Source organism: Heterodontus francisci, chromosome 11 (assembly GCF_036365525.1).
Source record: "Heterodontus francisci isolate sHetFra1 chromosome 11, sHetFra1.hap1, whole genome shotgun sequence".
Classification (NCBI taxonomy): domain Eukaryota; kingdom Metazoa; phylum Chordata; class Chondrichthyes; order Heterodontiformes; family Heterodontidae; genus Heterodontus; species Heterodontus francisci.
The window spans coordinates 68957545-68981097 of record NC_090381.1 but is presented as its reverse complement, the minus strand read 5'-3'; the positions used below and the strand labels follow the sequence as shown (position 1 = coordinate 68981097).

Sequence of the window (23553 nt, the reverse complement as noted above, 5' to 3'; positions counted from 1 at the left end):
CATGAATGTAACTTGCCACTTATCAGTCCAAGCCTGAATGTTGTCCAGGTCTTGCTGCATATGGACACAAACTGCTTCTGTATCTGAGGAGTTGTGAATGATGCTGAACATATTGCAATCATCAGCGAACATCTCACTTCTGACCTTATGATGGATGGAAGGTCATTGATGAAACAGCTGAAGATGGTTGAGCCTAGGATCGGCTCTCGGGGGACATGGGACCTGTACAAGCCGGACAGTTTGCACCTCAACAGGGCCGGGACAAATATCCTTGCAGGGAGGTTTGCTAGTGCTGTTGGGCAGGGTTTAAACCTGTTTGGCAGCGGGATGGGAACTTGAGGGGAATTCAGATGGGACAGAATCAGAAAAGGAAGGCAGTAAATTAGTGAATGAGTCTGGAAGGCAGAGGAAACAAAGATTAGAAAATTTAAAAAAGAATTTGGCAGTGCTCAAGAGTATATACTTCAATGCAAGGAATATAGCAAATAAAGCAGACGAGCTGAGGGCACAAATAGAAACATGGCATTATGATATCATAGCTATTACAGAAACATGGCTTAAAGTGGGGCAGGAATAGTAGCTCAACGTTCCTGGCTACAGGGTTTTCAGATGAAATAGAGAGGGAGATAAAAAAGGAGGGGGGGGGGGGGTGGCAATTTTGGTTGAAGAAACGATTACAGCTGTGAGGAGGGACGATATGTTAGAAGGATCATCAAATGAGGCCATATGGATTGAGCTAAGGAACAAAAAAGGGGCTGCCATATACCCCCAAACAGTCAGAGGGACATAGAAAAGCAAATATGTAGGCAAATCTTTGAGAAGTGCAAAAACAACAGGGCAGTAATAGTAGGGAATTTTAACTACCCCAATATCAACTGGGATCATTCTAGTGTGAAAGGAATGGAGGGAACAGAATTCTTGAAGTACATTCAAGAGAACATTTTTGGCCAGTATATGGTAAGTCCAACAAGAGTTGGTGTGGTTGTGGACTTAATTTTAGGAAATGAAGCTGGGCAGATGGAAGGAGTGGCAGTGGGAGAGCATTTTGGTGGTACTGATCATAATTCAGTTAGTTTTAACATAATTAAGGAAAAGGACAAAGATAGAACAGGAGTTAAAGTTCTAAATTGGGGTAAGGCCAATTTTACTAAGCTGAGGAGTGATTTAGCAAAAGCGGACTGGAAACAGCTACTTGAAGGTAAATCAGTGTTAGAGCACTGGGAGGCATTCAAAGGTGAGATTTAAGAGGTTCAGAGTAAACATGTTCCCACAAAGAAAAAGGGTGGGGCAGCCAAATCTAGAGCCCCCGGAGTCAAGGATCATACAGGGTAAGATAAGACAGAAAAGGAAAGCTTATGTCAGACACCGAGAACTCAATACTGAAGAAAGCCGAGAGGAGTATAGAAAGTGCAGGGATGAAATCAAAAAGGAAATTAGGAAAGCAAAGAGAGGGCACGAACAAATATTGGCAAGAAAAATCAAAGAGAACCCAAAGATGTTTTATCAATACATTAAAAGTAAGAGGATAACTAAGAAAAAGGTAGGGCCCATGAAAGACCAAAAAAGTAACCTATGTGTGGAGGCAGAATATGTGAATATAGTTCTTAATGTATACTTTGCGTCTATCTTCACAAAAGAGGGGGACGTGCAGCTATTGTAGTTAAGGAGGAGTGTGAAATATTGGGTGTGATAAACATAGGGAGAAAGGAAGTATTAAGGAGATTAGCATCCTTGAAAGTGGATAAATCACCAGGACCAGATGAAATGTATCTCAGGCTGTTAAATAGCAGATGCTCTGACCATCATTTTCCAATCCTCAATGGATGTAGGTTTGGTGCCGGAGGATTGGAGGACTGCTAATATTGCTCCATTTTTAAACAAAGGTACAAGGGTTAGACCGAATAATCACAGGCCAGTCAGTCAACCTTGGTAGTGGGAAAATTATTGGAATCAATTCTAAGAGACATGATAAACTGTCACTTAGAAAGGTGTGGAGTAATCAAGGACAGTCAGAATGGATTTGTTAAAGGAAGATCATGCCTGACCAACTTGATTGAATTTTTTGAGGCGATAACAAGGAGGATTGATGAGGGTAGTGCAGTTGATGTGGTCTACATGGATTTTATCAAGACCCACATGGCAGACTGGTTAAAAAAAAAATCCTGTGGGATCCAGGGGAATGTAGCAAGCTGGATAAAAAATTGGCTCAAAGGGTAATTTCAAACAAAGGGTACTTGCTGACTGGTGTTTTTTGTGACTGTAAAGTTGCTTCCAGTGGGGTTCTGCAGGGCTCAGTACTAGGTCCCCTGCTTTTTGTGGTATATATTAACAAATTGGACGTATGGAGGCATGATCAAGAAGTTTGCAGACGACAGAAAAATTGGCCGCGTGGCTGGGAGCGAGGAGGGAAGCTGTAGACTACAGAAAGATATCAATGGACTGGTCAGATGGGCTGAAAAGTGGCAAATGGAATTCAGTCCACTGGGGTGTGAGGTGATGCATTTGGGCAGGTCAAACCCGGCAAAGGATACACAATAAATGGTAGGATACTGAGAGGTGTAGAGAAAATGAGCGACCTTGGAGTGCATGTCCACAGATCCCTGAAGTTAGCAGGACAGGTTGATAAGGGTTTCAGAAGGCATAGGGAATCCTTTCTTTTATTAGCCGAAGCATAGAATATAAGAGCAGGGAGGTTATGCTGGAGCTATATAAAACACGAGTTCAGCCACAACTTGAGTACCGCGTGCAGTTTTGGTCACCTCATTACAGAGAAAGGATGTAATAGCACTAGAGAGGGTACAGAGGAGATTTATGAGGATGTTGCCGGGATTCGAAAATTGCAGCTATGAAGAAACACTGGATAGGCTGGGGTTGTTTTCCTTGGAACAGAAGAGGCTGAGGGGAGGTTTGATTGAGATGTACAAGGTTGTGAGGGGCACTGGATAGAGTGGATGGGAAGCACCTGTTTTCCTTAGCAGATCAGTCAGTGACTGGGGAGCACAGATGTAAAGTGATTGATAAAAGGATTAGAGGGGAGTTGAGGAAATAATTTTTCACCTAGAGGTTGGTTGGGATCTGGAACTCACTGTCTGAAAGGGTAGTAGAGGCTGAAACCCTCAACTCATTTAAATGGCGTCTGGATATGCACTTGAAATCCCGTAACCTCCTGGGATACAGACCAAGTGCTAGAAAGTGGGATTAGGTTGGGTGGCTTGTTTTCCGGTAGGCGCGGACATGATGGGCAGAGTGGCCTCCTTCTGTGCTTAAATTTTTCTACATTTTATAAATATTCTAAATATCTGAAGAGGAGAAATGTACAGGGATGTGGGGAGAGAATGGTGGAGTGGCAGAACGTGAATTGCTCCTTTGGAGGGCCAGTATGGACATGATGGATCGAATGGCCACCTTCTGTGCTTTAACAATTCTATGATCTGTGCAGTGTATTTACTTCTATTAATGTATTAAGCAAAAGGTTGCAGATGACACAAAAAAGGAGGAAGCACAAATAATGAGGAAAAATGTAACTAGATTCAGAAAGAACTAGATCTTTTGGATAACAAGGCCAAAGAGTGGTAGATTCAAATCAATGTGGGCAAATAAAATAGTTAGTGTGAGCGTGAAGAACTAAACTCAGGTGTGTGTACTATATGGTACAGTGATTCAACTGCGCTGATCACAGAAGATATCCAAGGCTTAGCAGCAGTTAAAAAATAGGCAATTATCAGAGGTGAAGAATACTAATCAAAACATGTTATATAGTTATTTTAAGGAGTTTGCTAGCCCCAGCTAGTGTACTGTGTATAGCATGGTCACCCTATTGTAGGAACGATAGTGCTGCCCTCGAGAAGGTAGGGAGGAGCAAAAATACCAATGCTACATATTTGGAATTGAATTTAAGAGGATAGGTTAATGAAGTTGGGCTTGCTTTCTTTTTGAAAGAACTTCAAGATATTCAGTTTCAAAGTTTCCAGTTTATTAGAAGAATTGACGAATTTGATTTGTGCAAGTTGTTAACCATGGTGAAGGGGTTCAAATATCAAGGAACACATTAACAATTAGAAGGTCAGGCTCTACCAGTGGCTCAGCTGACTAAGGCAGTAAGTAACTGGGCCGTACAGAACAGAAAAATTGCAAGTTAAATCCTAGCCTGTGTTAAATTCTGGAAAGCTTGTTGTTGAAGGATGATGCTGGAGCCAATCTTTACTCAGTGTTGCATTCATTGTACAGAGTAAAAAGGATTACAAACGTGGATCTCCTTACTCAAAACCTCCACCAGTTTCAGTAAGTGTCTCCTTTTAAGTGCTCAAGTAAAACCCCAATTAATACTCTCCATCTCCATATATAATTAAACAATTGATATATAATTAACAATCTGTACAGAGTTAGGCAAACTCGGCTGTGCAACAGTTAAATCACTGAGTAAGCTTGGCATCCCAAGGTCAGGGAGGGTAAAATTGGTGAGGACTTATATGACTTTCCAGCAAACTTTGCTAGAACGCTGTGTGTAAGTCGCGCAAAAACATGGTTCTCCCCTTCCCCATATGCTGGAGCAGCACTGCCGACACTCTCTGTCTACATTCACTAGTGATGGATGGTCACTTCAGCTACATATATCAGAGCAAACGGCACCTGTGGAACCATATCCAGTAAGGAGAGGTACAACTCAGCAGTAATACTAACCATGTAAACTTCCCATAAACTAATTGAAGCATCATGTTTTCACTCTGCACTCAGTGCCAGCATCAAATGCAATTCCACAAAGTTTGATGCATGCCAAAAGGATGTGCTTGCACTGGAGAGGGTGCAGAGGAGATTCACCAGGATGTTGCCTGGGTTGGAGCATTTCAGCTATGAAGAGAGACTGGATAGGCTAGGGTTGTTTTTCTTAGAGCAGAGAAGGCTGATGGGGGACCTGATTGAGGTATACAAAATTATGAGGAGGGTCATAGATTGGGTAGATTGGAAGAAACTTTTTCCCTTAACACAAGTGTCAATAACCAGGGGGCATAGATTTAAGGTAAGGGGCAGGAGGTTTGAGGAATGATTTTTTCACCCTGAAGGTGGTTGGAATCTGGAACACACTGCCTGAAAGGATGGTAGAGGCAGGAACCCTCACAACATTTAAGGAGTATTTTGATGAGCATTGTATACAAGGCTACAGGTCAAGTGCTGGAAAATGGTATTAGAATAAATAGGTGCTTGATGGCCAGTGTGGATACGATGGGCCGAAGGGCCTGTTTCTGTGCTGTATTACTCTAGGACTCTATGCAGCACATAGAAGCAGAAATACAAACGAAGGAACGGCTATTTTCCCATCAATGCCATTTCTTAGCTCATTTACATTATGCACCATCACTGACCCAGCATAAACATCTCAAACCCAATAGCCTGCTGCACTCCAGAAAATAATTATCTCAAGCTGCAATTACCTGTACCACTTTCTGGGGGATAGTTTAGAATGCCCCCTAACTATTTTATGCCGTACCATAGGAAAGTTGGTTGCACTGGCAAAGTTCTGAGTAACAGAAATAGTGTGATCCATATTGAGTACTACATGCTGCCATCCACCTGGAACAAAGGTGAAAATGTGATTTTATAATTGAAGTATATGCAAATTTTAAACTTTCAATACATTAAAAAAAATGTTCTTTGCAAGTGCCCAACAATTCAGATTGCTATTGGATGCAAATTTGGGTTCCGTGTTACAAGAGCTTTTCTGTCTATATATTTGACAATCTTAAATCACTTAATTGCTGAAAAATCATGGAATATTTCTATTGTCCCACAAATGCATGGTTAGTTGAAATGCTATTGTAAAAATAAAGCACATATTTTGAATCGTAAGACCAAAGTTTGTTCTCAACGGCAAAACTGTTAGCATGGAAGAAGGTCAGAATTTACATTCTTAAATAGCAGAGGGCTTCCTAAACAAGCCTAGTGAAAGAGCTATAGAATGCAAATCTTGAAGTCTTCTGTCTGAATTCACATGAAGGAGGTCAAGTAGTTTCCATGTCATCAATTACATATTCTGTTGCATAGCAACCTGAAAAATACCGAGATACCATCCACAGTTTCAAAATGGTTATTACAGATTTTTAGTTTTAGCATTTCCTTTACATTTCTATTTCATATATTACCTTTATTTTGTGGCTCAGTTAGAGATTAATTGAATAGCCATGAGGTTTTCCACAGCAGTGGTACTAGTGCTGAGTCCTAGGTAATGATGGGTTTGGTTATTGGCTGAAATACAAGGGGCCATGCTGTAATTTGGTGCTGCAAGCAGGAAGCCTTATCCAGCAGAAGTGCATATCAGAATTGTGGGTGTGCTTTATAACTATAATCATGTCCCACATGCACCTTAATTTCCAATATTTGGTTATGAAAATTACCCCAATGGCGTTTTCCTGTAAGCGAAGCATACTGCATATTAATAATAAAAACAGAAAATGCTGAAAATACTCAGCAGGTCAGCGAACATCTGTGGAACAAGAAACAGACTGTTAACTTTTTGTCTGAACCTGACAATTACTTTGTTTTCATGATACACGAAATGTCTTCATAGCCTCTCTCAATTTGTCATTTTCAAATTCATTTTGGAGACAATTGAGGATGATTGTCTTCCGTGAGTCCTGTAACGACTGAGGTGGGAGGAGTGCACTGTTTATTCCAGTTCCACTTCTCCACGGGTCACAACACACATTTAATTTTTTTCCCACTTATTGATACAATCATAGACTCTATTTCTATCCCAGAATAAAACAGGCCAACCAGGTTTCTTTAATAAACAGCAAAATTATCAGTTTATTGTATAAACATGTCTTAACCAGTAATGAAGCAAAGCATAAATGCACAGATTGAAGTATAACAGTTCCCTTTTTACCTTAGTCCCTCACACACACACACACATACATCGGTTAACTGGAAAAACAAAAAGGGATTTTGGTTTTAGAGCTCTGTTACAAAAAAAATACAAAAAACCACTTAGGCTGAATACTTGCTCATTCTCGAGGAAAAAAGAGAAGACATGGAAAGGTGTCCTTTGTTTTGGTTTGGCGTCCCAATTGTCACTAGAATCTTCCTAGAACAGTTCTTTCCAGGCGATGTTGAAGATCATTTTGAGTAGGCTTTCTAAGAAATGCAGCTACAGAGGCTTCAGATAGGCCTTACAGCAGAAATGCGGCAACATGGGTTTCAGTTCCCACACATTCGATACACAGGGTTTCCTCAAGTACAAGAGGAAAGAGGAGACAGACATATTTGACATGTAGGGTTTCTTTCTGAGAGAGAGATGGGCTGGGTTTTTCTTGGCGGGCAAAAACCAACTATCTTTTGTAACATTTCAAAGTGAAACCAAAAACATTCCAGACGTCAAGCCTCCTGACCGCTATAAATCTTGACCTGTCACTTCTTTATAAACATCTCCCCAAGTCAAAACAACAAGTTCCCTGCTGGTATTTTATCTGAAAGCAGGTGCCTTCCAGTAAGGACTTGTTTATGAGCCAAGTCCAGGAATCATTTTGGTGACCTCTTTTGCAAAAAAACCCCACAAAGTTCAGCATCTCTTCAAGCCTCCAGATGAATCAATGTCCATAATTCAACTAAAAGTCCTTAAAACATATTTTACAAAAAGTAGAAGCACTCTCATAACAGGCCGAAGATGGCTGATGAGGCCAATTCAGGATCTACAAACTTAATGGCATGTAGACCATTTGTTGCCTTGTGGGATGTCAACTCGTGTATTATTAATTCAGGTCATGGCTTGTTCTTTCCGCCGCTCTTGCTTTTCCTCTTCATTTTGTCGTTGTTGGCTCCTTCCCACAGAGTCTGCCTCCATCTGGTTCGGTCCGGGGCGATTGTCTCCCAGGAACTGATGTCAATCTTGCATTTCTTCATGTTGGCTTTCAGCAAATCCTTGAAGCGCTTCTTTTGTCTTCCTCTGGTGTGTCTTCCCTGACTGAGCTGGGAGAAGAAGACCTGCTTTGGGAGCCTGGTATATGACATCCAAACTATATGACCAACCCAACAAAGCTGATGACGGCTAATCATGTCCTCGATGCTTGTACCTGCTTATGAGAGGACACTGATGTTGGTGCGCCTGTCCTCTCCCTTGATATGTGGGCATCTTCCTCAGGCAGTGTTGATGAAATGACTCCAGTGCTTTGAGGTGCCTCCTATACGTTGCCCATGTTTCAGCTCCGTACTGTGAGGTAGGGATCACGACCGCATGGTAGACCATCAGCTTGGTTTCAGTTTTGATGTTGCCATCTTCAAACACTCACTTCCTCAGGTGGCCAAAGGCTGCACCAGCAGATTTCAGGCGATGCTGGATTTCTTCATCAATGTCAGCCTTCTGTGAAAGATAACTTTCAAGATACTGGAAGTGTTCCACATTTTTAGGCACTCATCATGAATCCTGATCAATGAGGCTGGGGCGTGTGCATGTGGAGCTTGCTGATGGAGGAATTTGGTCTTCTGAATTTTGAGTGTAAGTCCCATTTTCTCATATGCCTCAGTAAATACATCGTTGTTTCTCTGAAGATCTGTTTCCGACACAGCACTTGCTGCAGTGTCATCAGTGTATTGGAGCTCAATGACTGAAGTCAGGGTGGTCTTAGTTTTTGATTGGGGATTAAATAGTTTACCGTCCATTCTATAAATAAGCTGCACTCCAGCAAGGAGCTTGTCTCTAGTCAGATGGAGCATGGCTGCTAGGAAAATCGAAAAAAGAGTTGGGGCAATGACACAACTTTGTTTAACTGCTGTCTTAACCTCAAAGGGGTCTGTAATGGATCCGTTGCTAAGGATCACCGCTTGCATATCATCATGAAGCGGGTGAAGGATGGTGACAAATTTTGGAGGATATCCATACCTTGGAAAGGAAGATGCCTGTGCATGACATCTTTTAATGTGGAGAAACTGTTGTACACCAGCTTCCACATGTATCTTGACAGACTGACACCTTGATCCAATGACAAGGAAACCAAGATGATTGGGATGATTGGGGGTTTCATTCTGCTGCAGCTTACGCCCGCCAGAACAGCTATTGAGATATTTCAGATGGCACACCTTCCTCCGCCTGTTCTACCATTGAGGACTTGTTTGCCAGAGCCCCCGTCTCCTGAGTATTTCCAGGGTTCCTAACAGGCCTTTAAGGTTATCGAAGCGGCCCAGTACATAAAGAGTCCCACCATACTTCACCCTCTTTTGATTGACCCTTTCTTACTGTGAGTGAGATGAGCATAAGGAGCATATTAAAATGTGGCGAAAGGGCGAAAGGGAGAAAAGTCTGGAAAGTAGGCATAGGCCAAAGAGATACACAGGAAAGCAGGGCAAAGTTGATAAAGGCACTACAATATTTCTTTCTTGTGTGAGGTACCAACCATAGTTTACTATTTACAATTGTAAATATTTTTATGCACATAGTATCATAATATATAAGCTAATTATGCAGTGTATATGTTCTCTCTACCCAAATAATTCATTAAAATTTGTTTTTTTAGGGTAAAAACCACTCAAAGAAACTTCGTAATTATTATGCTGGGCATCAGTGTGTGGCTACTCCCAAAGTGATTCATACTGTAGATCAGCTAGGCACACAACTTCATCCACCAGCATCCCAGGTAATGTAAATATATGCTAATTGTAGAGAAGATCCAGATCTGGAGAAACGACCGAAAATTATAGTTATTATTTGTTTCCTGCAGATCTGTATAATTCAGTTGTCATTGAATTATGACTGTGTGCAATAATACTGTGTTTATGTAGTCAATTTTCCACCACTCACTGCAACTTGAAAAAGAAAGAACTTGCATTTACATAAAGCACCTTTCATGTGCTCAGGATGTTCCAATGCACTGGAGAGCCAATGTAGCAGTGGGTGTTAAATTATCTAACATGAACAGGTAGGATTCTGAATAGTGTGATCAGCAGCAAATACAAAGCAGCTATTCACATGAAACTTGTATTAGAATTAGAATTAGAACATTACAGCACAGTACAGGCCCTTCGGCCCTCGATGTTTCGCCGACCTGTGAAACCATCTGACCTACACTATTCCATTTTCATCCATATGTCTATCCAATGACCACTTAAATGCCCTTAAAGTTGGCGAGTCTACTACTGTTGCAGGCAGGGCGTTCCACGCCCCTACTACTCTCTGAGTAAAGAAACTACCTCTAACATCTGTCCTATATCTATCACCCCTCAACTTAAAGCTATGTCCCCTCGTGTTTGCCATCACCATCCGAGGAAAAAGACTCTCACTATCCACCCTATCTAACCATCTGATTATCTTATATGTCTCTATTAAGTCACCTCTCCTCCTCCTTCTCTCCAACGAAAACAACCTCAAGTCCCTCAGCCTTTCCTCGTAAGACCTTCCCTCCATACCAGGCAACATCCTAGTAAATCTCCTCTGCACCCTTTTCAAAGCTTCCACATCCTTCCTATAATGCGGTGACCAGAACTGCACGCAATACTCCAGGTGCAGTCTCACCAGAGTTTTGTACAGCTGCAGCATGACCTCGTGGCTCCGAAACTCGATCCCCCTACTAATAAAAGCTAACACACCATATGCCTTCTTAACAGCCCTATTAACCTGGGTAACAACTTTCAGGGATTTATGTACCTGGACACCAAGATCTCTCTGTTCATCTACACTACCAAGAATCTTCCCATTAGCCCAGTACTCTGCATTCCTCTAACTCCTTCCAAAGTGAATCACCTCACACTTTTCCGCATTAAACTCCATTTGCCATCTCTCAGCCCAGCTCTGCAGCCTATCTATGTCCCTCTGTACCCTACAACATCCTTCGGCACTATCCACAACTCCACCGACCTTTGTGTCATCCGCAAATTTACTAACCCACCCTTCTACACCCTCTTCCAGGTCATTTATAAAATTCTGGTTCACACCCCAGAAAAACCTGCTAACTTTAGACCAAAATCTAATTACTGGAGCTAAGTTCACTATTGTGTACTCTTGCAAATTCTTAACAATTTGCAGTAGAATTAAAATTTGATATCAAGAAGAAATTTGATAATCTGTTTTTTAGTGCTATTGGTTGAGGAATTCAGCTCTTCAATAGCACCATGGGATCTTTTACATTCATCCAAGAGGACAGATTGGGCTTCAGTTTAATGTCTCGTCTGATAAACATGACCTCTGGCAGTGCAGTAGGTTACTCCATCAGTACTGCACTGAAACATCAGCATAGATTATGCCATCAAGTCTCTGGAGTGGGGCTTGAACCCTCAACTTCTGACTCAGAGGCAAGTGTGCTACCACTGGACCAAGGCTGATACAATAGCAATGTTTAAGTATTAGCCACTGAAGAAGCATGCAGCAATAAAGGGGTAAGAGGTAAAACGCAAAACTTGGGAGCCTTGCTTGGAGCAAGAACTGCCTAAATCTTGTGGACTTTCATATGCACGAATATTGCATTGCTCCCACTAAAGCTGTTTGGGAAAACCGATCATTTTAACTCAGTTACAGTGACATAGCATCCCCATAGCTGTATAACAGCTATTTTTTGTTCATTTGTTGTGGATTCCTCACAAAAATCCTATGTGTTAAGTGTACAAGTTGTTCATCCTAGGTAGGATCCTTATAGCCTCAGTGATAGAATCCAACTAATTTGATTATTGAAAGATTGGGTTGGATTTTACCAAGCCCCTGACGTTGTGATCCGTGGTGGGGGTGACCCAAAGATGGGTCCGGAAGAGGCCCGACTTGGATCTTGACACCGGGAGGGCCCGGCCCGATCCTCTCGGTGGCGGTGAGGCTCTATGAAAGCCCCCTCCCCCTGCTGCTGAATGATGGGACCTTCATTTAAATTAATAAAATGAATGCATTTAAATGGACTTACCTGCAATCTTGTGGGCCTGCCACGATCTTTGGCACGGCGGCCCATACTCCCGCGCCTTCAGTTCCCCAGTTCCCCGTCTGGGGAAAGGCACGTGACACTGGTGGGGTGGGGGGGCAGAGTTAATATTTTCAGTGCCCGGGATGTTTTCAGGGGGTGGGGGTGTTGCGGACAAGGTCAAATAAACGTAATAGGTGTAGGGGATGCTGGGAAGGAGTGAACTTCAAACTTTGTGCAGTCTGGGGGGGAAGGTCACACTTAAAAGATGAGTGTTTTTGAGGATGGGGGAAGGGCAAATAGTAAATATAGTTGTTATTGCGGGGTGGGAAAGGGGCATTAGAAATTTATGTAATAAATTTTGGGGGGATATTTCTTTAACATTTTAATGAGCCGGCAGGGCTGGCTGCCCTTTAAAAATGGCGCCTGCGCAGAGGCTGCTGATGACATTGCTGGGGGCAGACAGCCCACCCCCTCCACATGATTGGTGGGTGCAGGCTGCCCCAGGTATTTAAATGAGCCGCTGCACGGGAGATCGTGGCGGCTCTTTGGCGTCAGGCTGCCATTTTTTGAGCTTGCCGTCGAGATTGGTGGCGGGCTCTTAAAATCCAGTCCATTATGTCCAGAATGCACTTCAAACAACAGTTGTGGAGCTTATTACTCAATAAAGTAGTGAAGGTTAATGCCATTCATTTGGGGAAACTTTATACCAATTGCTAAGCTGTTGCAACAAGATATGAGGCTGGATGTTCAAGAGGTTCTTAGTTGCACAGGGTATGCCTAAATTAATTTCAGGTTTCCCCAGGAACTACAAATTGAAGATGCTAAAGAGACCCTTTTTAAAGGAAATATCTCTGAGGAGGAAATGGAAGAGATTCTGGAGATACTTATAAATATGCCAACAGTGCCTCAAAGCATTTCCCAGCGTGGCACCTAAAATAGCCTGCCCTGCCAATGTGCATCAGCTAATCATCTTTTAATAGAAAGCACAGTTCATTTCCTGACAGAAGAGGCTTCACATCGGAGCTCAGAGAGCACAGATTTTTCAAAAAAAGCACTTCAGAAAATTGGGAAGTTCGTGGATAGATTAGATAAATTTGTCAACATTCGAGAAAAAGAATCACTCCCAACTGCTGTGACTCAATTTCACAAATATAGCATTGGTGTTGTCCGAACTTTGTGTTCAGTGTCAACTTGGTCAGGATTATCTATCATGCTGACGATCAACCTGACAAGCATTGCAGCCTGTTGACCACCTCTGGCAAAATCAGTTTGTGAATATCAATGGCTGTCCAAGGTTTTTGAGGGGTGTCTGGAAAATTAAATAGTTGTGCATCTAATAATATATATGGAATATTTTTAGAAATTGTCCACACATTCAAAACCATAATTTCTTAATGTGTTTTTAACCTTTCAGATGGACTGTTGGCTTTCCAGTGTTAGCAAACTTCACATTGGTTTGATATTTATATAGGGTGGGCAGTCCTTAGGCCACATGTAAAATTTATACCTAAGTTAGTGTCTGCCAGGTACCTCAGGAAATGGTGCCAAAACTTTACTGCCACCACATGGATTCTAGTTGGATTTTTTCTGGCAGTTTACAGAGCTTTAATTTTGTCTACAGACAAGACCAAGGGCAGTCATCCATCCAGGTCATTGCTTGTTTTATTTATGGACAAAAGTTTAGGCAACCATTACTAATCTGTATTGAGTAGACTAGGTTGATATCTTTAAAAAGGAATGAACTTGCATTTTAAATACCTTTCCTGTTGTCAGGACATCCTAATGCATTAATAGGCAATATATTATTTTTGAAGCCAAGTCACTATTATTTGTTATTTAGGCAAACATGGCAGTAACTTGCACTCATCAACATCCCACAAACAGCAAATGAGATAAATTACCAGTTAATTTATCTTGGTCATGATGAGTTGAGGGATAACTCCCTTCTCATGTGAATATGCAGATAGGTCTTGGTTTGAATTACTTTTGAAGTGCGATCAGTCTTGTATTGTAAGCAACCGAGGTCCTAGAAACAGCAATGAAATGTATGACTAATTAATCTTATGTTGGTGTGGATTAAATATGAATGTAGGCTAGGACAGCTGAAGAACTCCCTGTAGTTCTTGAGGGAAAAAAATCCCATTGTCTCTTGAACATCCAGCTGAACAGACAGAAGGGACTTCAGTTTATTGATAAATGGCACTCTTGCACTGAAGTGTCAGCCTAGATCATGTGCTCAAGTGCTGTATTAAGCATTAATTCATTTTTATATCAATTTGGTCTTTCTGCCACTCTTTCCTTCCAAAGGAATTTTAGAACAAAGAACAAAGAAAATTACAGCACAGGAACAGGCCCTTTGGCCCTCCAAGCCTGCGCCGATCCAGATCCTCTATCTAAACATGACGACTATTTTCTAAGGGTCTGTATCTCTTTACTTCCTGCCCATTCATGTATCTGTCTAGATACATCTTAAAAGACGCTATCGTGCCCGCGTCTACCACCTCCGCTGGCAACGCGTTCCAGGCACCCACCACCCTCTGCGTAAAGAACTTTCCACGCATATCCCCCCTAAACTTTTCCCCTTTCACTTTGAACTCGTGACCCCTAGTAATTGAATCCCCCACTCTGGGAAAAAGCTTCTTGCTATCCAACCTGTCTATACCTCTCATGATTTTGTACACCTCAATCAGGTCCCCCCTCAACCTCCGTCTTTCTAATGAAAATAATCCTAATCTACTCAACCTCTCTTCATAGCTAGCGCCCTCCATACCAGGCAACATCCTGGTGAACCTCCTCTGCACCCTCTCCAAAGCATCCACATCCTTTTGGTAATTAGTTTAGTTTAGAGATACAGCACTGAAACAGGCCCTTCGGCCCACCGAGTCTGTGCCGACCAACAACCACCCATTTATACTAATCCTACACTAATTCCATATTCCTATCACATCCCCACCTGTCCCTATATTTCCCTACCACCTACCTATACTAGGGGCAATTTATAATGGCCAATTAACCTATCAACCTGCAAGTCTTTGGCATGTGGGAGGAAACCGGAGCACCCGGAGGAAACCCACGCAGACACAGGGAGAACTTGCAAACTCCACACAGGCAGTACCCAGAATTGAACCCAGAACTGCACGCAGTATTCCAAATGTGGCCGAACCAAAGTCCTATACTTGAGATGTTGTCCTTAATTCGAAGCCCCTCCGTCCACCCCCACTGCCATTGGGCAGGATAGGGTCAGGCAAGAGGTTAAAATCCTAAAAATTGAGATCCTGGCTCAAAGCCTTCAAGTTTCCTGCTGCAGTAATATTTATGGTGGCGATTTAGACTCCTGATGGGACTCCTACTAAAAGCAGATGGAGGCCTAGTTAAGATTCAGAAGTCATGGCCCTTCTGTTGTCTGATGGTTTTGACAGAAATTCATCCTCACATCTGTTCCTTTGGCTTACTTTCTTTGGAAAATAGCACAGACTGTGATTTTCTGGAATACAGCCGAATTTGCCATCCAAGTCCATTCCTCCAGATCAATATGCTTCTCTGACGCTTTTCTAATGTTATATTCAACTCAGAAATACTCAAATGGCTATGCCATCAGCAAATTATGAGAAAGCCCTAGTCCTTTGTTTTGATAGTGGAATGTTATTGGCAAAAATGAAGAACAAGAGTGGACTGATAATTGGACTCTGCAGATCTGCCCTTGGGCAAAACTTCCATCGAAGTCAAGCTGGGAGATAGTGTACTGCAACCCATTGTACTAAACCTTTTCAAAAACTTTTTCCACATTTAGAAACAGTACCAGTGTGCACCCTTATTGAAGGTTCAGAGAGTGTGGTCTGACAGTCATAGCTGTTCTGGTGGTGCAGACCCAGCTTTGTGTTCAATATAACATGATTTTAAGAAAAACTAACAGGAATAAAAAAAACATAAAATGCTGGAAATACTCAGCAGGTCTGGCAGCATCCCTGGAGCGGGAAACAGAGTTAACATTTCATCAGAACTGAGAAAAGTTAGAAATGTAATAGGTTTTGAGCAAGTGAAAGGGGGGAGGGTGTGAAGATGAATAAAAGGGAAGAAGGTCTCTGATAGGGTGGAGGGCAGGAGAGATTAAATGACAAAAGCTTTCATGGTGAAAAGCCACAGGAAGTGGTAATGGGACAAGTAAAGAAATAAAAGATGTGGGCATCGCTGACAAGGCCCATGGAGCCCATTAATGCACTTTTTAAATCGGACTTGACGCTACGCTGGAGTTGTATTTCACATGATATTATAGGGTCACATCTTTTTCTTAACAGAAGTGGCTGCATATTAACACAAAAGTGGTAGTATAACTGAGCTTACAATTGTTAATTCTGTCAATATTGCTAATTTCTAATAACTAGAATACTTGAGTGTTCTCTGTTTTGGTCTATGCTACCTATATAATGCAAAGATATGAAATAACTGTTGTGGTTATTCTTTTGTCTACAGGGAGCTCTGTGGGGATGTAACATTCATCATTTGCCTCTTTTATGTTTGTGAATTATTGATGAATGTTATTTTCTGTTCAGTCAGGATCCTCAAAGGCAGCAGGTCGTGTGATACTGGCCACAGCAAATGATTACTGCAAACTCTGCGATGCTTCTTTTAGCTCCCCAGCTGTGGCACAGGCACATTATCAAGGAAAGAACCATGCCAAGAGACTGCGGCTAGCAGAGGCTCAAAAATCCAATTCATTTTCGTATGTATGCTAACAGCTAAGAATTCTATAACAGGATTTTTAATGTGTTAGGTTTTGTACAACATCTACTTTCTGTTATAGTACCATCATAATTTTGAAAAACGTAAACAGATGTTTCGCTTCTTTACGTAGAAACCTAAATAGATTTTGTTTCAATGATAGGCATCTAAATATCAGTTGTTTCTTTTACTGTCTACAGACAAAGCTGATTCTTCCTCATGCGTTCATCCTCTACATACCTTAGGACAGGCCTATCATCCAGTCAGCAATTATTGGAACAGTGCCCTCTTGGGAGTTTTGAAATTTTGACATTTTGATCTTCCCCCAAGTGCACATTGCACAGAAAGCCATTCCACAACAATTTGTTTCCCATTTCTGGCAGCAGCACAGAGCTTTTTTATCCTGTCAGTAGGAAAGGCTTTTGTGAAGTATTTTCTGCTTTGTTATTAGCCATTTCCAACTTTTGAAGCTTTGCTTCAGTTCTCAGCTCAGATATCTTCAATGGAACCTTTTACATGAGAAGTATATTGGTATGTTCCCCATACTAGACTTCAGATTTTGATTATGCAGCAGTGTATCTGATGGGAAGAGGTTAAATGATTTTTCACTCAGCAGGAGTCAATCTTGAGAACCAAGATCTCTGCAATCTAATTCTGAAGTGAAACATAGGTAATTAATGCCTGAGAGTTCTGTTTTTCGTAGAAGACTTTGTACTTAGTTGTGAGGCTGACCCATTGGTTGTGGGGGGGGGTTCTGTATACTGGAAAGGATGGCAGTAGTAATTTTTAACTGAGGCATCTTTTCTCTATCTTGTTCACTAAAGCCTTAGTGTCAGGAGAAGCCAATGAGTGTCCAGTACAATGTAGTTTTGGACTATCTACCACAAGATTTCATAAATTAATTTCTAAGCTTTTTTGATTTGATTTCTGAGAGGCAGAACCCACGAACTGACCTAAGAACTGCGATTACCACAATTCATAATCATGACTCAAGCATATATTTGAACGCTACTGATTTACCTGACATACATGGATTTAAAAAAAATATCTTGGTATGTGGACGACATAGGCAAGACTACATTTACTATCAATCCCTAGTTGCCCTGAGAAGGTGATGGTAGGCCTTCTCCTTGAACCATTGCAGTCCTTGTACATTCACAATGATGGTAGTCGGACAACTCTAAGATTGATATGAAGGAATATATTTCCAAGGTAGGTTGGTGTATGAATTGGAGAGGAACCTGGAGGTTATGGTGTTCCCATAACATTGCTGATCACTTTCTCAGTGTTGCAAGGTCGTGGAAGGGGAGGTCCTGTCAAAGTGACCTCTAAACAGTCAATCAAGGTTATCAGTATCTCCGTCTTCAAGAAATCTTTAAGTTAGAGTACTGCTTGAAGTCAAAGCTCCCAGAGGATAGAAAACTAGAATTAGCTGTAGTGTGTTGTTTGACAAAGCAACACCCATCCCCATTCAGCATAGAAAAATCGCTTCATTGGTGGATGTTGGCTTCACAAATTTCATATTGATTTCAGCTGCTGCACCAATATATCCCATATCGCAGTAGTTCAGTCTGCTTCATCTGATTTACTTGGAGGTTTTGAAGTCCTTTTTATCCACTTCGTTAATCAGAAGACTACAATGAGAAGATATGAGGATAAACTGCTTCTTGGCTGTATTAGATTACCATCTCCTACGTAGACCTAAATACTATTGATTTTGAGTGTACCCTTATTTACTATACCTACAATTTCATATCATGGGTTAGAAATCTGTCTTGGGTGGTGTCACATGGGTCACATGTTATGTTTCCTACCCAGTATTCAGTTCCATTAAAGTTAGGAGGACTGAATATCGGTCACAGCATATAATAGGTGGCTGCTACCCTGCCAGTTTTGTGTTACCACCGAAGACTTATTTCTACCCATACGTTTCAATCTTGGAAATATTGGAATTATCAACCACCCATAAGTTTTCATGGATTTCCCTTATGACAGAAATTCTTCTTTGGGAAGTAGTTTGAAGAAATGCAGGAGTATTGTGAGAAAAAGATTACATACCTGTCAGTGGAACTTTTTTCCACATCATAGACATGTTTCCTGATCTAAGCAGCACTTCTACCACAATGATTGATGCCTTAGTGTTTGTGAAAAAGATTTTTAAGAATGGTTTTGAGCCATGGCTCTTAAGTTTATATTTACATTAGAGTTGAGGGCCAGCTTTTTTTTTTACATAAGATTGAAAAGACTTATCAGTCTTGGCTAGGTGCTAAACTGGTGCTTGTGGCTGTGCTTTGATTGGTTCATAAAACTTCATAGACAATGATTATTGTGCGCTTCTCGAAGGACATTATATAATTCTTGCATGATATAAATTGTTTGCTTTGCACAAACAATTCCTGTTAGGGCTTTTAATGGCCAACAACCAAAAACTGATCCCTTTTCTACCTAATTCTTCATAAGTTGGTCTCATTGTCTCAGAATGTCAATTAAACTCATCACTTTCCATGATCTGACGCAGATGGCTTAGTTGTTAAGAGAAATAAACTGTCAAATGAGGTCTTCCACCTGTAGTGGTTAATGTTGAAAATACTCTCAAAACATTTAGCACCAAATGGATGACATTTGATTCATGGTGTAGGATTTTACAGTCATATAGTATGATATTCCAACAAAATATATTTGTAACACTTATTTCATCTAAGCCTCAAAACTGGTTATAGAGTCATTTATGGCACAGAAGGAGGCCATTCGGTCCATCAGGTCCATGCCAGCTCTCGACAGAGCTATGCAGTCAGTCCCGCTCCCCGGGTCAATCCCGTTAGCCCTTTATTTCAACGACTGCAATCACCAACGACTGAAGACCTATTTTCTGTGTAAGCTTACTTATTGCTTTCACATTTTATAGGATTAAAATTCTATGAAGCAGGATAGTGGTTTCTAGCAATAAAACTTCAAGATCACCACTTCATAAAGCTAAGCACTGTGGAATGTTTTTTTATGTATGAAAAGGCCAGATCATGACACAATTATCCCATGAGTTAACATTATTAGAAGTGCTTTAGTTTCTATTTTTGAGGGAACATATTTGATTAATCTTAATGCCTTTATAAAACACTACTCTGTGAACTTTTATCCAAAGCCACTGTCTTGTGAATTGGTTCATAAGGCAATCATAACCTCAAGTCATAGAATCATAGAAAGTTTAAGGCACAGAAAGAGACCACTAGGCCCATAGTGTCTGTGCCGGCCGAAAAACGGCCCACATATTCTAATCCCACCTTCCAGCATTTGGTCTGTAGCCCTGCAGATTACGGCACTTGAGGTGCATATCCAGACTCCTTTTGAATGAGTTGAGGGTTTCTGCCTCAACTATCCTTTTAGGCAGTGAGTTCCCCACCACCCTCTAGGTGAAAAAGTTTTTCCTCATCTCCCCTCTAATTTTTCTACCAATCGCTTTAAATCTATGCCCCCTAGTCACTGACCTCTCTGTTAAGGTGAATAGACCCTTCACCTCCACTCTATCCAGGCCCCTCAAAATTTTGTACATTTCAATCAGATCTCCTCTCAGCTTTCTCTGTTCCAAGGAGAACATCCCCAGCCTATCCAATCTTTCTTCATAGCTGCATTTTTCCAGTCCTGGCAACACCCTTGTACATCTCCTCTGTACCCTCTCTAGTGCAATAACATCCTTTCTGTAATGAGGTGACCAGAACTGCACATAGTACTCAAGTTGTGGCCTAACCAATGAGTTATACAGTTCCAGCATAACCTCCCTGCTCTTATATTCTATACCTCGGCTAATAAAGGAAAGCATTCCATATGCCTTTTTAACCACCTTATCGACCTGTCCTAATGCCTTCAGGGATCTGTGGACATTCACTCCAAGGTCTCTCACTTCCTCTACACATTTCAGTACTTTCCCATTTATTGTGTACTCCTTTGTCTTGTTTGACCTCCCCAAATGCATCACCTCACACTTCTCCAAGTTGAATTCCATTTGCCACTTTTCTGCCCATCTGACCAGACCATCAATATCTTCCTGCAGCCTACAGCTATCCTCCTCGCTATCTACCACATGGCCAATCTTTGTGTCATCTGCAAACTTCTTGATCATGCCCCCTACATTTACATCAAAATCATTAATATATACCACAAAAAGCAGGGGACCCAGTACTGAGCCCTGTGGAACGCAACTGGAAACAGCCCTCCAGTTGCAAAAACACCCGTCAACAATTACCCTTTGTTTCCTGCCACTGAGCCAATTTTGTATCCACCTTGCTGCATTTCCCTGGTTCCCATGGGATTTTACTTTTTTAACCAGTCTGCCATGTGGCTTGCTAAAATCTATGTGGACCACATCGACTGCACTACCCTCATCTGTCTTCCTTGTTACTTCATCAAAACATTCAATCAAATTGGTCAAACAAGACCTTCCCTTAACAAATCCATGCTGACTATCCTTGATTAATCCGTGCCTTTCTAAGTGACAGTTTATCCTGAGGTACAATGTTAGCAGTTCTCCAGTCCTCCGGCACCACACCTATATCCAGTGAGGACTGGAAAACGATGGTCAAACCTTCTGCTATTTCCGCTCTTGCTTCTTTTAACAACCTAGGGTACATTTCATCTGGCCCTGGTGGTTTATCAACTTTCTAGGATGCTAAACGTAGTCATACTTCCTCTCTCCCTATGTTTATCATATCCAATACTTCACACTCATCCTCCTTAACTACACTATCTGCATTGTCCCCCTCTTTTGTGAAAACAGATGCAAAGTATTCATTAAGAACCATACCAACATCTTCTGCCCCTACACATAGGTTACTGTTTTGGTCTTTTATGGGCCCTACTCTCTCCTTAGTTATCCTCTCACTCTTAATGTATTGATAAAACATCTTTGGGTTCACCTTGATTTTTCTTGCCAATATTCTTTCATGCCCTCTTTTTGCTTTCCTAATTTCCTTTTTGATTTCACCCTCTACTTTCTCGACTCCTCTCTGCTTTCTGTAGTATCAAAGTAACTCTGTTCCCAGTTTTTTGGCATAACTTTAATATGTTAGGGATTTTTTGTTGTTGGGATGTGGTGCAATGTTGGCAGGACTTTGTTGCCCTTCGAGGATGGGGTTTCCCCAATTTTTTTCACGACTTTGATATTCTTAAAATGGCGTTAGGGAATTTTAGGATTTTGACCCAGCAACAATGAAGGAACATTCCTGGAATTAGAGAATTGCCCTATGAGGAGAGATTGAGTAGACTAAGCCTATATTCCTTAGAATTAAGAAGAATGAAAGGTGATTGAATTGAAACATACAATTTTTAAGGGATTTGACAGGGTAGGTGCTGGGAGGATGTTTTCCCTGGCTGGAGAGTCTAGAACTAGGGGTCACAGTCTCAGAATAAAGGGTTGGCCATTTCAGACTGAGATTAGGAGAAATTTCTTCACTCAAAGGGCTGTGAATCTTTGGAATTCCCTATCCCAGAGAGCTGTCGGTGCTCAATCATTGAACATATTTAAGACAAGAGTGCAGGATGGTAAAGTTGAGGTAGATGATCAGCCATGATCTTATTGACTGGTTTAGCAGGCTCAAAGGACCAAATGGCCTACTCCTGACCCTATTTCTTATGTTCTTACATTGATATATACCCAAACCAGGATACTGTGTTATTTGGAGGGGAACTTTCAGGCGATAATGTTCCCATGTCATCGCTGCTTGGCGGTAGAAGTTGCAGGTTTGGGAGGTGCTGTCACAATAAGCTTAGTGAATTATGGTGGTACATAGTGAAACCACAGTGGGTCAGTGGCGGATATTAAGTTCAATGGAAAGGGAGTTGATCAACCAGGCTGCTCCCTTCTGAATTGTTAAGCTTATTGCATATTGCTGCAGCTCTACTCATCCAGGCAAATGGTGGGTATTCTGTCACACTCCTCATTTGAGTCTTGATAGACAGTGGAGAGGTTTTGAGGGGTCAGGAGGTGAACCACTTAAAGCAGTCTACTAGTTTCTGCCTTTATCTTTTAGCCTCTCTGTTAATCCAACTAGCCCATTTAAGTTTCTGAGCAATGGTGACCCTCAAGATAATGATTGTCCAGGGATTCGGCAGTGTTGGTACTGCTGCTGTATGTTATGGAGAGGTGGACATTTTATTGTTGAAGATGGTCATTTCTGGCATTTATATGGTACAAGTGTTACCTGCATTTGTCAGGCCAGCCTGGATATTGTCCAGAATCATACTGTACGCTAGCATGGTCTGCTTCAATTTCAGAGAAATTGTGACTGGAGCTGAATAAATATTGTAGCACTGTCAGCAAATAGCCCCACTCCTGAGATTATGATGGAGGGAAGTCATTGACAAAGCAGTTGAAGGTGGTTAGTCTGAGGATGTAAGGTATGTGAAGGAAAAACAAATGAGGAAGAAAGTAAGACTGTAGCTACCTTTCTGTGTGATGTTCCTCATTCTTTGAATGTAATTTATCTTCGACATATCTTGCACACATCCTCCTCTACTATTTCTAAGTCTTATTTCAAGTATATTTGTTGTAATTTAACTTTGTTATTGTTTTCTTCTCCGAATAACAATACCTTCAGTTCAATCTGTCCCGCAAAAAGTACAGAGGAGTGGTCTGTGGGCAGGCCTTGTTTGTTTTACAGTATTGAGGGAAAATCAGTTGATTCTGTTATGATTTCGATGAGTATAAAACCCCTCCAGGGGGCACTGGTCTATTGATTTTTGCCCCTTTCCCAGAAAAAAAAAATAGGCATATCCTAAGGTACATGGTGGATAAACTACATTTGAAGAATAAGGAGGACCGTATCAAAGGTAACTGATCTTACTTTATATTTATGTACAGCAACTTGAAGGTATAAAACAATAACATGGGTCTTTTTGCTACTTTGTCACCTTGCTAAAAATGCTGGATGTAATCATTCATAGTGACTGAATTCTTCTGAAGGCTTGCATTTCAGTAACT

The 23553-nt window shown here is 41.4% G+C and overlaps 1 protein-coding gene across 1 annotated transcript in view; it reads left to right on the top strand.

The window, feature by feature from the left end:
• zmat3 (zinc finger, matrin-type 3) overlaps nt 1-23553 on the top strand; it is a 72528-nt gene that overhangs the window by 29147 nt on the left and 19828 nt on the right. Inside the window, exons 3-4 of the mRNA XM_068041659.1 lie at nt 9501-9620; nt 16415-16584. Of these exons, the coding sequence (XP_067897760.1) occupies nt 9501-9620; nt 16415-16584 (290 nt within the window). The remainder of the gene's footprint in view (nt 1-9500; nt 9621-16414; nt 16585-23553) is intronic.